The following is a 16,695-nucleotide window of genomic DNA, read 5'->3' as shown; positions in this document are numbered from 1 at the left end:
TCCTGCTTTTATGAAGCCCCTCCCTCAGAAATAGGCGAAGGGCTCTGATTGGTTAGCTAGCTACACTGTCATTTAGGCCTATATTTACATTTATTCGTTTAGCAGACACTTTAACCAGAGCAACTTACCAGTGAGACATGCAAAAGAGAAATGCAACAAACGATTTTTAAGATGCTAAGACGATTTTAAGTAATGTTGAAATTGTGCCATAATGTCATATTAAAGGGATAGTTCACCCAAAAATGAAAATTTGATGTCAATCTGCTTACCCCCAGATCATACAAGATGTAAGCGACTTTGCGGATCGCAGACTTACAAGTGCATTACCACCACCTATCTCTCAAGTGGACCATTGACACATAAATTTACAATCTCAATTAGGAGTGTCAATGGTCCACTTGAGAGACAGGTGGCAGTAATGCACTTATAAGTCTGCGATCCACCATAAAGCAAGAAGAAGAAGACGCCTCACGTGCCTGGCCACCTGCTGCTGAGAACACGCACAAGAGGACACGTTTTGTTTTGTTTGTGTATGGTTTTTTTTTTTTTTTTTTTTTTTTTTAGCAGTTATTCCCATTCACTTCCATTATAAGACTGATAGACTGCAGCGGTTTGAGCTAAAAAATCTTGGTTTGTGTTCTACTGAAGAAACAAAGTCACCTACATCTTGGATGCCCTGGGGGTAAGCAGATAAACATCAAATTTTCATTTTTGGGTGAACTATCCCTTTAAGTTTTTCACGTTCTCTTTCTTAAATTGCTTGAAATAAAAATAAAGTCCAGGAGAAGTCAGGACTTATCCAAGTCAGAGGGTCACTGCAGTCACCCGGATCCAGTCTGTATCCAGCCCAGATGGTGGATCAGCACCTAGAAAGGACCTCTACAGCCCTGAAAGACAGCGGAGACCAGGACAACTAGGGCCCCAGAGACAGATCCCCTGTAAAGACCTTGTCTCAGATGACCACCGGGACAAGACCACAGGAAACAGATGATTCTTCTGCACAATCTGACTTTGCTGCAGCCTGGAATTGAACTGCTGGTTTCGTCTGGCCAGAGGAGAACTGGCCCCCCAACTGAGTCTGGTTTCTTCCAAAGGTTTTTTTCTCTATTCTTTCACTGATGGTGTTTTGGTTCCTTGCCGCTGTCGCCTCTGGCTTGCTTAGTTGAGGACACTTCATTTACAGCGATATCGTTGACTTGATTGCAAATTATTGCACAGATACTATTTAAACTGAACTGAGCTGCATGATGACATCACTGAATTCAATGATAAACTGCCTTTAACTGTCATTTTGCATTACTGACACACTGTTTTCCTAATTAATGTTGTTCAGTTGCTTTGACGCAATCTTTTTTGTTTAAAGCGCTATATAAATAAAGATGACTTGACTTGACTTGAGAACAGGTAGAAGGCACCAATAAGTAATGATGACTCAACCAGTCATATTATTTTTTTAAGTTAGTCCACCAAAAAATGAAAATTCTGTCATCATTTACATCATTTATGTCATGTCCTTCCAAACCTGTATGACTTACTTTCTTTCGTAAAACACAAAAGAAGATATTTTGAAGAATGTTGGCCAACCATTTTCAGTTCCCATTGGCTTCCATTGTATGGTCAAAAAAAAAAAAAAAAAAACATTATGGAAGTCAATGGGAACTGAAAGTGATGTGACATACAGCCAAGTATGGCTCTGCATTTAACCCATCCAAAGTGCACAAACACACACCCGGAGCAGTGGGCAGCCATTTATGCTGCGGCACCCAGGGAGCAGTTGGGAGTTCGGTGCCTTGCTCAAGGGCACCTCAGTCATGGTACTGAGGGTGGAGAGAGCGCTGTGCATTCACTCCCCCCACCTACAATTCCTGCTGGCCCAAGACTCGAATTCGTAACCTTTGGATTACGAGTCTGACTCTTTAACCATTAGGCCACGACTTCCCTGTGTAAACTGTTTTGGTTTACAATGTTACATTTTTTGTTGTTGTTTGTTTTTTAGAATTTTCAGTTTTGGGTGGACTATCTATAAAGAACAAGATTGATCTAAACTGGGATATCAAAAAACTAAGCAAACATACACAGATTTGTGTCTGGCCCTGGTTGAGCTTTAAAAAGTCCTAGGGAGCTGCTTATTAGTGAACACATGCTCCTGCAGATAGACCTGTTGTGTTTGTGCGTGGGTGTATGTGTGTGTCTGCAATGGAGAGTGAAAGACAACAGTGCTGTAAAGAGCTCCCCAACCTATCTGTATGATTACCCCCTCTCACATCTCTAGAGTCACATCTAACCCACAGTCCATACTAAATAGAATCTATAAAAGATAGAAAATCTCTTCTAACATGCTGAGATCGACCCAGTGAAAGCGAGCAGGAGATATTGAGAGAGCAGCGATGAAAGGTTTGATTAGGGGGATTAGGGGTTATTTGTACGATAAAGCCTCATACTTTTGAGAGGCACCACAGATGGGCATCTAGGAATGTCTAATGCACCTAAGGCTCTGCAACATACATGTGCCACCTTAGTGGTTTCCATAGGAACACTGAGACAGTCAGTATGAACACTGTCAATTCCCAATCTGAAGGCTGTTTTAATCAAGTTTACTAACCATATGGGGTCTAATGCATATTCTCTCCTTCGCTCTTACTCTCTCGCTCTCTCTCATTCTTCCCCAACCTGATGCTGTTGCAGTAAAAAAAAAAAAAAGGCTAGTTTAGAGTAGTTAAACATGTGGAGCATTCAAAAGAAGTTCTGGTGTTAAAATCAATTAAACACATTCTATTTGCATATATAAATGCACAGAGAATTAAAAGATGATTTCAGTTTTTCCGGCCACAGACCAGTAATGAGCTAGATTTATTGTAATTGTCAAAAGTTCTATATATAAAAAATTAAATTCATAGCAAGCCATTTATGATGTTTATAAAATAATTGTATTTTAGTCCTCATGTCAAAAATAGAAAAGCTGCATTCATCAACCAAAGGCACATTGCAATGGGCAATTGCAAAGTAGACAGCTCTGATTTAGTTTTGTCATTCAGTGTAGTGGTATTCATATTCATTTTGCCATATACCATTATGACATATATTGTGTTTTAGCTGAGATTAAATAATAGACTTTGCATTCCACATACCATAATATCTGGCTATGAATAGTATCATCGTTAAAAGTCTGCCTGTATGTTTAATGGTGGACAGCTGCCAGTTTGGAGAATTCAATTAAACTAGCTTGCTGCAATAATAAGGCTTGTTTACTAGATGTACCCACTGAAATTCACAAAGTAAATAACTCATAAGTAGCATTTTTAAGTAAAACAATTTCTCACAGTTGACTGCTGGAATGATTATGCTATTATTCATTATTTGTCTTTTAATCACCCTCAATATATAGTAAATATATGTAATATCACTACAAATTACAATTCCATATGCAGCTTATTTAGTACTAGACAGGGTGCTTTCTTGCTTCTTAGCATTTAAAATTAGATTAATTTATTTCTTTGTAAAGGTCTTGGAGTTTTGGAGAGTTTGATGCTGTTCCGGTTAGTTCAGCCCCAGTGTGATGATCCGTTTTGGCGGTCACTGATCCGAGAGCTGAAAGTGCATGGAAGTGAAGGCAATACGTGTTTTTTTTTTTTTTGTCTGTTTGTGTGTGTGTTCACATGTGCACCCATGTCCTTTTGGTCTTATGAGCAGATGTTTCTCTGCTGAAGATTGATGTGCAAGAGGAAAATAAAAAAACCTGTTATTTTTCCACTCATCTGTGGGCCTGTGAAAAGTGGGAGGCCCATCTGATCCTTTTAGTGAAGGTGTTTTTGATTCGAGCTAGATTTTTCCCCTTTTGTTCCTGCTGAGGAGAGGCATCCATCTTCGGAATTGAAACGTCGACTTCTCTGACCTGCACCTGCAACCAAAGAACATTCAACCAAACCCCTATTCATATCTCTGTCGTACTTTTGATCTGTTTATGTACTTGCTCATCGGTAAACAGTACAGACTCTGAGCTCCCCACCTGACACAGGCTGTAATCTTGTATGCACTCTGCTGATGAGAAATCACTGGTTTTGTCATTGTGTGACCATTGAAAGACAGAACAGAAGTAGTGATCATCACTTAATACGAATCACAATCACCAGGATGAACCTATGAGATAGAAAAAGACCCAGGCCCAGTGATCATTAATGTGCCAAAGAGAGAGAATGTGGTTGATCACATCATCAGAGAAGAAACAACAGAACAAAATGTTTAATTGTGTTAGGAACTGACACAAAGCAAGTCTAAATCTGCCAACAACCTTGGATGATAGACAGTTGACAGCTGTTTTTGTGAATATTATACATTTGTACTATTAGAAAATAAAAACATTCATAATTGTGTTTTAATTGAGATTAATAGACATATAATGACATCTGACTCTGAATTAGTAGTGTCATCAACTTCCACCTGCATTTTTGTCAGTGAACTGGTTTGCTGCAGCACTCAAATATTACCTGGGAAGACATCCCTTATCGGTTGGAAACAATAGAATAATTACTGCATACTTTTTTTTCTAGAAACTACATTGTATTTTGAATATTGCTGGATAACAAAAAAGCTGAATTTTTCATTAAAGTAATGATGTTTCTGAGGAAATTCTTTATCCACATATGTAAGTGTATGGGGGAAACATACAGATTTTTTGTAACCATTTGTAACCAATGAAAATACCTCCCTTTGTTTATTTTTAATTTTTCTTTCTAATTGTATTGGTGTTCATTGCTTTATTGTTTATTTATTTGCACTTATAGCTAGTTTACTACCACTACTATTCATTTGAAGTGAATCATTAATAAATTATGTTAATTATTAATTATCATTTTTTTATTATTACATCTGGTGACATGATCAGTCACACTCTCATTGGCTCATTGATTAAAAAAAGCATTTAATAAATAGTAGCAGGATACACTTATGTATCATTAAATCATATGCAATGTATAATGTTAACAATATTGTTAATATTATTCATTAAAATTAATTCTAAAAACTGCTTATCATCTCTTGCAGGGATGCTGGAGTTTATAATATTTTAATACTGTATAAATACAATTTATTTTATTAGTGAAAAAAAATGTTGATGTCTTTTCAGCAATTTTTCTTTCAATCTCATTTGCTGCCCTTGTTTTATTCATTTATGTCATATCTGCATTAAATACACATCAAAAGGTTTAATTAAGAGCCAAATGCTGTACATCACCTGCTGCCTGAATGTCTCCGATAAATCTGTCAAAATATGATAGAATAACATTATTCCAAAGTTTGAAGTCACTAAAATCTCAAAGGATAATTGTGCAATTATTAGAAACTGTTGGTCAATATAATCCCCACATATTGACTGAAACCATGTTAAAATTCATGCGTAGGAAATGTGTGGTCATTTAATTGAGAGATGGTTTGCGTGGGCCATTTTGAGCACTGCGGCGCAAAACGGGAGAGATGATGCGAAGCGGCAAGGGTGCAAACCGAGGTTGTTTCCTGCCCCTGGAGTGAGGTTAATCAATGAGATGTGTAAGCACAGCTGTTCAAATATTTATTCTAGGCAGGATACTGACAGCAGAAATGCACACACACACACAGAACAGTGGATTAGACCTGTGAGCTACAGCCAGCAGAGGGACAGACAGAGACGGACAGAGAGAAAAGGGTACGAGAATATAGATGGCTCATTTCTTTTTGCTCAAAAACTTCCAGAAATCAATTTCATTCCTACATTAATTAAAAAAGAATCTTTTTTAAAAGATCAGACAACATGATATTTTTTTTATCATTATTCAAATCCTCTTCTATTTTGCTTGCACACTCTTTTGTTGCCGGCATGGATGACAATGACCTGTAGCATCCTCTGGGTGTCAGCACTTCCCATGTTTCGCTTTCCATCACTGACCCACGGTCTGTGTTTTAATGCACGAAAGCAACCAGAACCCAATGCATGAAGTTGAATGTGGGGTGTAATTTAGATGTACTGACTGACCTTGGTTTCGTAGGAGATACGTAGTGGGCTGTGGCGGGTGAGATTATGGTGAAATCATGTATTGATGAATTCAGATCACTGTCACTTGAGCCGTTATTAGACCTTCTGCTCACCATTGAGGGAAAGTGAAGGTCACTGAGGCTTTCGTAAGCCAAGATGATATTTGCTAATGGGCAGAATGATGTATATCCACACACTCATCCTTTGAAAAGCAGGTGCGTGCTACAGCTGCAATCTGAAAAACGGGCGAAAAGACAGAATGATAGAGGAAGGGCTGATGAATAGAAAGAAACATCCGAGCAGAGGACGAATATGAGAGTTTAAAGATGATATAGCGTCTGCTGCAAAGAGTCTGGGTGTAAGGGAGCAACCACTGTACAAGAGAAGCACATTAAATTATTGAAAGCATAATAAAATGTCCTTGGGGACAGAGAAAGAAAACACTATATTATTCTGCCCCCCACCACCCCCTTTCTCCTTCAGCCCGTGATTATTGAGCCAAAAAAAGGTCATTCTCTACCATCGTTTTTCACAGAGAGAAGAAAATCGTATCTCCAAATGGAGTATTATTTTTTCCTATCTGGACTTTGCTTTTCTAAAGATTGTTTGCTTTACGAATATTCTCACCCTACTCATTTCACTGTTCCTTACTTGCATTTGTTTTAAATAAGGTTGAAGTTATACAACACAGAAGCTGAGAAACTTATTTAAGACTGATTTTTACCACTTATGGTCCCCTGTGGAGCGGGGATTGGCTGTGCATGCTGTTTATGCCACGTGCGATTGGTTGATGAAGCCATCTGACTTGAAGCGTGATTGGTGGATGGGATTAATCAGGGCAGCGCGCTGAGAGCCGTCCCGGTTCATTTTGCATGCGATTGTCACTTGCTGTGCAAGGAGGACATTTGATTGTATATTCAAGACCAAGGCATTGAAGATTAGAATCTGTTATGTTTTATCAGGTGAATGTGTCTCGCACAACATGCGGCAAAGCCAATCTCAGCACCCCAAGTAAACAATTTGCCATTAATCGCTCATCCTGCTCAAACAAATAGATATTGATTCTGCTTTTCAGAACTCGCTTGCCAGCAGATTTGTATCAGTGCTGCAGAAAAGGCATAAATTGTTTTTATATCTGGCCTTTATGTGGCGTAGGCCTAATGTATTAACTCAGGCTTTGCATGAGGAATGCTTTGAATGTAACGGTCGGCAGGGTTCAGTTGATATTAGGGTCAATGGCGTGACACCCATGTTCTTTTTCTCTGGGTTTATTAAGGTATTCAGAAATACATTAAATATATAATTCATACATATTATTACACTTCTTATGATCATGCTTTCAGTTTCTGAATTAAATTGTATGTGTGTGTCGTCTACTTTTGTCTGCTACTTTTAAAAAATCTTAATAAAATATAGCCTAAATTGTACACTGTAAAAAGGATTTTTCACAGTTGTAAATTAAAACGAACATTTTGTGGAGTACAATTTACTTGAAAATGTCATGTTTAATTTAATGTGTTACTCGTCATTTTTTCATAAATATTTGTGAAATAATAACAATTATTAGAATTTTCTGAGTGAAAATTGTAGTGAAAAGTAAATCCTACACCTTTTTTAGTGTATACATGCAATAAATATTCTTTAAATAAATAATACAAAGGCTATAATTCTTACTAAACCTTTGACATGCATTTATTGTGATTTAAAATGTTATAAACATAATGATATTCATAATCCAAATAATTTTAAAGAAAAGAAAAGAAAAGAAAAGAAAAGAAAAGAAAAGAAAAGAAAAGAAAAGAAAAGAAAAGAAAACATAATATTTGACTTTTTTTTACCTTCTAAAAAACTGATATGGTTTATACGGAAATATTTTATTTTTTGGTGATACATACACACACCACTTGATATTTATAGATTTAGATATTTAAAAAAATGTACTGATGTAATTGATGTTGGTTTCATCCCAACTGGTTTAACTATTAACTATTAACAAACTACTAACTATTAACTGGTTTGTTGAGATTTCTTCTTTTATTATAATCTCTGATATGTAGCTAATATTGGTTCCATTAACGGATCTTTACATTGTCTGCATGGACCATCCTCATGTAATATATGCTAAAATCTTTCGATGGACATTATAAATATAGGCTGTATCTGATTCTTTCTCACTTTCATTTCAGTTCTCATTTTCCGGGTAGAGCGGCACTGAGTGTAGAATTACATACCCTCCCCCGTACAATTGATTTGTGAGTAATTAAAAATGTCTGCAGCTGGACATGGTCCAGCTTCATGTTCTATTCATGCAGATTAATACATATTTGTCGGGGCCTCCGGGATCAGACAGGCAGCAATGTCTGCTATTAAACATTCAAGAGGGAGCAGAACACAGGGACTCATATCCTACTGGTATTTATGGGTCCATTTCTACACAGTGCCATCATAATGGATTACGAAATCAGAACATTATTGCTTAGCAGGGATGGAAATTTAATTTGTGTCACAAAAAATGTATTAATAAATGGCTTTTTCTTGGGAATTACGCTCACATGGACTGTGCTCGTGTCTGTGTGTGGGTTTAATACAGGTGGCTGGAGTGGATGGGGCAACTGGGTGGAGTGCAGCAGTGAATGTGGAGGCGGAGTCCAGATGCGCACGCGCACCTGTCAATCACCAGCTGAGGAGGCATACCTGTGCGAGGGTGTTCTAGAAGAAGGTCGTCCCTGCAACTCTCAGCCGTGCATCGGTAAGTTGCATTCTAGGCTCATGCACGTTGCACGTGACCATTCACACATACACTTCTTCTGTAGCTTTCTCTCTCTATCACTATCTGACACCTCATATTTTACATTCTTCACATTTCACTGTAAAAAAAAGATGTTCTGCTTCCTGTGTGACACAATGATAGAGCAATAACGATAATAAAATGCTAGACTGATGATAGAATGAGCGTTTTTGTGTGCTTTTCATTGGACCCATAGGCTACAGGCAGTATTCCTCTAAAGGCAAGGGTTTAAGTCCAGTGAAATACAAGGGAATGCAAGAGGCCATGCTTGGTAAGGGCGTCACTGACCAAGTCAGTTTGAATGTGACTGTAGTGAGTAGATCTTCACTCAGTTTGGATGGAGGCCATGAGTAAATAACCCACTCCATGGTCAAGGCCATCGGCTGCAGATGTCTTCACCTCGATTGTCTGTGTCTCCGTTCCGCATGGTCTGCTTATTTTTCATCCGTCATCCACTGCTCGCTCCATCTCGCCCTCTTTCTGCACACTTCCTGCCGTTTTTTGGTGTTCAAAGCACACGTTTCGAGGTCACGCAAGCCTAGAAGTGTCCAAACTCTCACAGAGTCTCGCGTTCGCATGGAGAGTAGTATCAAACCAAACATAGGTTCACTTCTTCTCAGCTATGTAACCTTAAACTTCACACAAAATCCCAAGCATGGCTGATGCTGGTCTAGATGTTCAGGTCGCACAGCACTGGCCAATCAGAACTCGACTGTAGTTTCTAACCCCACCCCATCCTGCAGGCAGAGGCCGACATGGCACTCGTAGCCAATCCCTGCGCTCGGTGGACAGCCGTAAACGAGAGGACTCTGATAAGACCCGCAGCGGACAGCAGTCTTCCCAAACAGGTAAGATGACAGGTGGCATCAGCCTCCTCTGCAGCTTGGGGTCACACACACACATACACACATTTGCAACCGTATCACTCACTAGTACACATACAGGGGAGTAGACTGGATGCGTATGTGGCTATGGCCTTGTTTTTTTATGCTCCTGTCAGTTGTGATGTATGTTTTGTTTGTCTTTGTCATGTGTATTATGGCATGGTTCATGGAGGAACATCGAGATATCCATGAATCATGGACACCATTGCTTACAAGGAAGTTAAAAGCATTTTGAAAGGGTTGTAACCTCTTATTATGAAACAAACGAGGAAAAGGCACACCTTGCTTGGGGGTGGTGATGTATGATTTGCATGCTTCGGTATAAAAGACATATTGGACTAATATAGCTGTTCCCCAGTATTTTGTCTTTTATTTGTGAGCACTGCATGAATTTGTCTTTCATTTTTACAGTTACACCGATATGAGCCTGTCACTTCAAAATAAATACAAATTTCCGCTATTTCATTCCAATGTGTTACAAATCAGAAATCACAGTGAATCCATAAATAGATGCTGTGGCTTCATACTTAAGTTGTAAATCAAAAAGAAAAAATCTGTTTTTATATGAATCAGAAAGTAAATTTTAAAAATGCTGTGTATGATTTTACTAATTTTTATGTTACTTTCGGAAGAAGCATTAATAATATGTACACAATTTTATGCAAATTGCTAAATTAAATGGTACACAAACAAATTGTGTACTGATGGTTTCACAGATTAAATAAAATGCTCAAGTATATGCATATTATTAAATATGCTTATGCACGGTTTTAGTATGAAAACTAAAACGTTTATTGCCCCTAATGTTGTCAGAATGAGGTGAAATCCTTCCCTCCTTATCACTTTTCATTTTGACATTCAATATCATTTTATTGGACATTCTTGATTCTCAATTTCATTCCACTTGATGGGTGTGATAGCCTAACTCTTTCTATTGGACAGCCATGTCAGCCCATATTATCTATTGGACTGTCAAGATAACCAAGTGCTTCCTCATGGACATTTCCTATGTTCCCATTCTTTGGGATTACACATGATTCCTTGGCTTTCCCAGTTGCTCAGATAGTAAAATCTGATCTGTTGGGTAGCCTTGTGAAATCCTTGTAGAGATGGCTGACTTACATATCCCAAAAATGAAAGCATGAACTTCTATTATGGGTAAATGCTGAGGATATGGAGTCAGCGATGAAACGATCTTCCCCTGTTAAATTAGGTGGCTAATCCTGCATGCTAATTAGTTTTGGCCCTTTTCCTACCCTTTCCTCTGCTCCCTACCCTACCCCATCCCATCCCCACTTCCCCCCGTCCCTCTCAGTGGATCCTCCGTCGGGTGGGGAGTGGTCTGCGTGGAGCGTGTGTTCGACCACGTGCGGTGAGGGCTGGCAGAGCCGCACACGATTATGCGTCTCGGTGCCGTACAGCACGCAGTGCAGCGGGCCGCTGCGAGAACAGAGACCCTGCAATAACACTGTTGTGTGTCCAGGTAAGCACAGCCCAGCTCAGGCCTCTCCTCACCCCCACCATCTTCCTTATCCACTTCCCATCACCCGTCCCACCTCCACTCAGGTCCATTAGCTTTACCCACTCACCCTCCAGCTGTGGCCCACCTGAGGCTAACTCTTCCTGGGCCTCCATGTACGGCTGCTCCCCCCTCAACCCTGGATGCTGGAGAGCCGTGGTAAGATGTTAATGGATTTAAGCGCAGCATTGTCAGCAAACTCCCTATAGTTCCCACTGCATGTAGGATGGTCTCTCTCTCAATCTCTTTTCATTCTACTATTTCAGCATCTCAGGGAGCTAGACAAATGTGTTACCTAGATAAAAACGTGTCTTGCCAAGAACAATGTTGTATTAAGTGCTAATCACTTTATGCATATAAAAGAATGATTTGCTCTTTAACATTCAGAACTTGCAGCCAAAAATTTCACTGTTTGCACACTAAATGTTCCAGGCAAATTTGAGTTTTACACTACCAGTAGATCTCTGTTCACACTGACAGCTGTTTTTGCTGTATTTTTAGGTAGCTAGTACAAAAGCCTGGTGGCACAAAAGTCAGTTCACATGGCGGCTATATTTGTAATGTATATCCTGGCATGTAAGATCTAATCGAATAGGGAAAATCTGAAATCTCAAAAACTGGTTGACTGGTTGATCAAAAAATTTCTGGTTGATCAATACCAATGCACATGCGCAGTCCTAAGCACAAGTCTCAGGTCTGGTTTCTGTGGGAAGCGGTGTGTCTAACAATAGCTGCAGTGCAAAATGATTAACAACTCTTTTATTTCGATGGCGTCACTCCTATTACTAGACCCGCCATATTGTGTGTTGCAGTTTTTTCAATTTATAGCAAAACAAGCGAACCGTCTTGGGTATCATACAGTCTTTAGGCATTCCTGTCATAACATTATTTGTAGGTTATATGGCTATAGGTTCTGAACATCTGGTCGCAAATATGAGGTATTGCAGGTAAAAATAAAATGTTCTTTTGTTTGGACGGGGAATTAGTTTTCTTGATGCTAAAAATGGAGTGGAAAATGCTCGTAAAATTGCAGTAATACATCATATCATGAACAAGATTAACAATGATCAATGTAGACTGCTCAATGTGCTCCAATACCTTCTCTCCTATTTGTAGTTTTCCCATTATGTCGCATCTCATTAAACTTTTCTCAACTTTTTAACATCCCGAAAAGTTGCTTATGCCATCAGGAAATCGGCAACTCCCATTAAAAATAAATTAATTCAGATCGTTGTCTGTGTGAACTCCTCTATAGTTTTACCCTAGTGCGTGTGTTTGTGTTGTCAATGTGCGTTTTTCTCTCTATAAATCATACCCTAGCCGCTCTGATTACAGTGCACGGGTCATGGGATGAGTGGACTCCATGGAGCTTGTGTTCTTCAACATGCGGCCGTGGGTACAGGGACCGCACTCGCTCCTGCAAGCAGCCGCAGTTTGGAGGAAACCCCTGCGATGGTCCAGAGAAACAGACCAAATTCTGCAACATTGCTGTATGCCCAGGTGATCTTTGGGTCTTTAAATACAGACTGTCTCATACAAATTTAATGACTTTCATCAAGCAGCACAATTGAAGCCTAGTGTGAGGCACTGTAGAGAAAGAGATTGAAAGGAACGATTGTGAAGTTCACAGCAAATGATGGTGATTAAGTGAGACTTTAAATCACTGTGGACTTGACTAGACTTGACTTGACTAACAACCCAAAGCTCCTCTCTCTTTCTCCTGCAATATATCTTTTAATAATGTCCCCTTATCATGCTCCACTTTAAGTTCCTCTCTTTTGTTAACCTAATGTTGTTTTGTATCCTCTATCCGCACATTTAAAAAAATTCTCAGAAACTTTGTCTTTTACCTTGAAGTGGATGGTGTGTGGAATGAGTGGTCCAGCTGGAGTTACTGTTCCTCGTCCTGTTCAAACGGAACAATGCAGCGCACTCGGGAGTGTAATGGGCCCTCGTACGGGGGTCTGGAGTGTCAGGGCGAGTGGCGTCAGACAAGAGACTGCTTCATCCAAGAGTGTCCTGTGGATGGCCAATGGCAGCTCTGGAGCTCTTGGGCTGGTTGTACCAAGACATGTGGTGGAGGAAGCCAGCAAAGACAGAGGGTGTGTTACGGTCCCTTTTTTGGGGGGGTGTCATGCCCAGGGGACAGAGAGGAAGTTAGACGTTGCAATGAGAAGAGATGTCCAGGTGAGACAATCACATGTATGTAGCCAAAACTCATTCTTTGCTAGGGGTGACTGATATACTGGTAGACAAAGTAAACTGGTTGAAATTTGAAAACTGGTATACATTTTAAATTTCCATCTCTATCACTGCAGCGTTGCATGTTTTTATCTTTTTCATGTGTTTTTACATTTTGACACTTTAAACTTTGGAAAGATTTTAAACCAATATCGCACAGTAATATGTGAAATAAGTCTCAATTCGGTACTTGCACACTGTTCTGACAGATTGTTTTATTTCTGAGAGACAGTTTAATTAAAACCGTCTGTCAGAACAATGCACATATATTTAATTGAGATGTCTTTCGCAACTTATTGTGCTGCCTGTCACACAGCATGAGTATGGAGTTATTTTTGCAGTTTATTTCACTAAAACAGTCGAATATACACAAAGTTATATCAAAATGCCTGTCTTAAGTTAAAACATTAGACCCATGTATTAGGTCTTAAAGTGACAGCAGCCTAATATACCTGCTTCATGTCTTCAGTAGGCATGAGAACCTTTTACTTGTATTAGGGTTGGGCCGATAGATGATGCCATCGTCCATTGCCGATGGCTGACAGACATCACGATGTTGAGCCGGCATCGTGATTTCCTCGCCACCACCTCTCCCACAATCCGCTGCATCCCAATTCAGTTTTCGGAAAGGAAATGTAATGTAACAGGCTACTGCTATCAAGCGACTAACTGTGTCCTTTTAGTAACTCCGTAGAACACGTTTTTGAATACGGATTCATGCTTCAGGCACACCCCTAATTTGGTAGACATCGCCCAACCCTAACTTGTATTAGTTAGGCTAGTATTTGTTTCTGTTATGGCATTGAAATAAAAAAAAAAAAAAAAAAAAAAAAATGAATGGAATCTAAAATGTTGCCATTTTCACAACCTTATTTGCAGCAAAAATAACTATATATTATGATATATACAATTATTGTAAAATACAGATACTCTTTTGGTTATATCACCTACCCCTATTTAAATTAAATTATTATTCTGTACCTTATTTGTTTCTTTGTTCACATTTTGTGGCATTGGTCAGGTTTTTGCATTTTTTTTTTTTTTTTACTTCTTCGGTTTTATGCAGAGCCGCATGAGATCTGTGATGAGGAGAATTTCTCTAACGTAGTTTGGAAGAAAACTCCTGCAGGGGACACTGCAGCTGTCCGCTGCCCTCCGAATGCTGTAGGTAAGACATGACTCATGCAAACAGGAACACGCCGCAATAACTTCCTAAACAGTCATCACCCTTTAAGCTATACTGAGACATTTTCAGGACCATGGACAGCACAACAAGCTTGGTTTAAAGAAAAAACCAACAAGACAACATGCAGTATACAGTTTTTAACCAATCCTTGTACAAAATCTGGTAATGACGACCGATTTCTGTGATGCAGGACTAATTCTTCGGCGATGTTCGTTGGATGATGAAGGCATTGCATACTGGGAGAACCCAACCTACATTAAATGCATCTCAAATGATTACCGAAGTATCCAAACATTGGTAGGTGATGTCCAAACTAAGCTCTAGCTAGGTTAAAAGTATCTGCAAAGCTAAGGTTTTTTTTTTTTTTTTTTTTACCTACTCCAGACCAGAGATCATCTGTCCAAGGCTCAACGAGGGCTTGTGGGAGATGGGGTCTCTGAAGTCATGACCAAGCTGAGGGTGACGTCAAGTGATGGAACAAGCTACAGCGGAGACCTTCTGGCTATCATAGACATACTGAAAAACATGACAGAGATATTTAGGAGGTCCTACTACAGCCCCAGTAATGCAGACATGAGGGTTGGTGAAGCATTATTTGCTTAGTTCTAAGTAAAAAAACTGTTTTGACCCAGAATGCCCCTAAATGTTTCTCTGGCATGTGGTTTTGTTCACAGAATTTTGTGCAATCAGTGAGTAACTTACTAATGGAGGAAAATAGGGAGAGGTGGGAGGAAGCACAGCTGGTGAGTCATTCTCTCTCTCTCTCCATGTCTGTGTGTTTATTCATTCACTCATTCATTCTTCCACTCACTCATTCATCATTCTCTCATTCCTTCTTTTAATGTTGGCATCATCTAACTCTCTTTCATTTAGTAATTATGCAAGTTTCAGCTGGTTTTAAAGGTGATTAATTGGCTAATTCTCTTCTCTTCGCTGCACATCTTTCTTTCAGCTGTTTGTCTCCTGCTGTTTAGTTAGATCATTAGTTAGTTTACAGTTTATGTCTTAACGCAAGCTTCAGTCTACATTCTGAAGCAAGGATATCATTAACCTTGAGCAGCAGCAGCAGTTATTTTTAGAAAAATCTAATATTTATTACAATAACATTTAAAATCCACTTACAGAATCGCATATTGAAAGAAGAACTAACAAACTTGAAGCTGTGTTTTTCTTTCTGGCAGCTTGGGCCCAATGTTAAGGAGCTTTTTCGTCTAGTGGAGGACTTTGTGGATGTCATCAGTCTCCGCATGAAGGACTTCCAGGATACTTATGAGGTCACCGACAATCTGGGTCAGTTTCCACTGACATTTAGTTCGGTTTACACCTCTGCAATAATGTCAGAGGATGATGGTCATGTACTTAAGTAGTTGAATATTTGACAGGCAGCCTAGAAGTTGAAGATACAAATCCAAAAAAGAACTGGAGAACATGAAGAAAATTGTTTTGAAATGTAATTAACCATCTGATGAATGATGTCCAATACTGTGGAAAGGTCTTTTAAAAGGCATTTTTAATCATTCAAGATGTGGTGATGTATATAAATCTTCATGGGTGATTTCCAATGACCCTTTCTCATAGTTTTAAATGGCTGTCATCTTTTTTGTGTCAATCTTTTAATTACAACACCACAAAATCACCTATATATATTTACATTTACATATATACTGTATACACACAAAATGGCATTGAAAAGTTTGGGATCAGTAAGATTTTTAATGTCTCTTACATAAAGGCTGTATTTATTTGATCAAAAATACTGAAAAAACAATAATATTGTGAAATATTATGTCAATTTTTAATATCGTGTTTTCTGTTTCAATATACTTCAAAATACAATTTATTTCTGTGATGCAAAGCTGAATTTTCATCAGCCATCACTCCAGTTTTCGGTGTCACCTGATCCTTCAGAAATCTTGATATGCTTATGTATTATCATTGTTGAACACAGTCATGCCACTTAATATTTTTTTATAAACTGTGATACTTTTTTTCAGGATTCTTTGATGAATAAAAAGTTAAAAAGAACAGCATTTATTTAAAATAGAAATCTTTTTAACAATATAAGTCTTTACC

General features: G+C 38.8%; 1 protein-coding gene across 13 annotated transcripts in view; it reads left to right on the top strand.

The window, feature by feature from the left end:
* LOC109105974 (adhesion G protein-coupled receptor B1-like) overlaps window positions 1-16,695 on the top strand; it is an 87,155-nt gene that overhangs the window by 30,844 nt on the left and 39,616 nt on the right. For 5 of the 13 annotated variants that reach the window (XM_042741457.1, XM_042741460.1, XM_042741458.1 and 2 more), the window contains exons 3-13: window positions 8,595-8,753; window positions 8,989-9,063; window positions 9,536-9,640; window positions 10,992-11,159; window positions 12,516-12,695; window positions 13,053-13,382; window positions 14,503-14,604; window positions 14,813-14,919; window positions 15,007-15,201; window positions 15,297-15,365; window positions 15,804-15,912. In XM_042741457.1, coding sequence (XP_042597391.1) covers window positions 8,595-8,753; window positions 8,989-9,063; window positions 9,536-9,640; window positions 10,992-11,159; window positions 12,516-12,695; window positions 13,053-13,382; window positions 14,503-14,604; window positions 14,813-14,919; window positions 15,007-15,201; window positions 15,297-15,365; window positions 15,804-15,912 — 1,599 coding nt within the window. The remainder of the gene's footprint in view (window positions 1-8,594; window positions 8,754-8,988; window positions 9,064-9,535; window positions 9,641-10,991; window positions 11,160-12,515; window positions 12,696-13,052; window positions 13,383-14,502; window positions 14,605-14,812; window positions 14,920-15,006; window positions 15,202-15,296; window positions 15,366-15,803; window positions 15,913-16,695) is intronic. The other 8 variants (XM_042741462.1, XM_042741456.1, XM_042741459.1 and 5 more) reach the window with 7 other exon arrangements.

The sequence above is a fragment of the Cyprinus carpio genome, chromosome B16, assembly GCF_018340385.1.
Source record: "Cyprinus carpio isolate SPL01 chromosome B16, ASM1834038v1, whole genome shotgun sequence".
Lineage (NCBI taxonomy): Eukaryota > Metazoa > Chordata > Actinopteri > Cypriniformes > Cyprinidae > Cyprinus > Cyprinus carpio.
The sequence above is the reverse complement of the archived record's forward strand: the minus strand, read 5'-3'. Positions and strand labels throughout refer to the sequence as shown.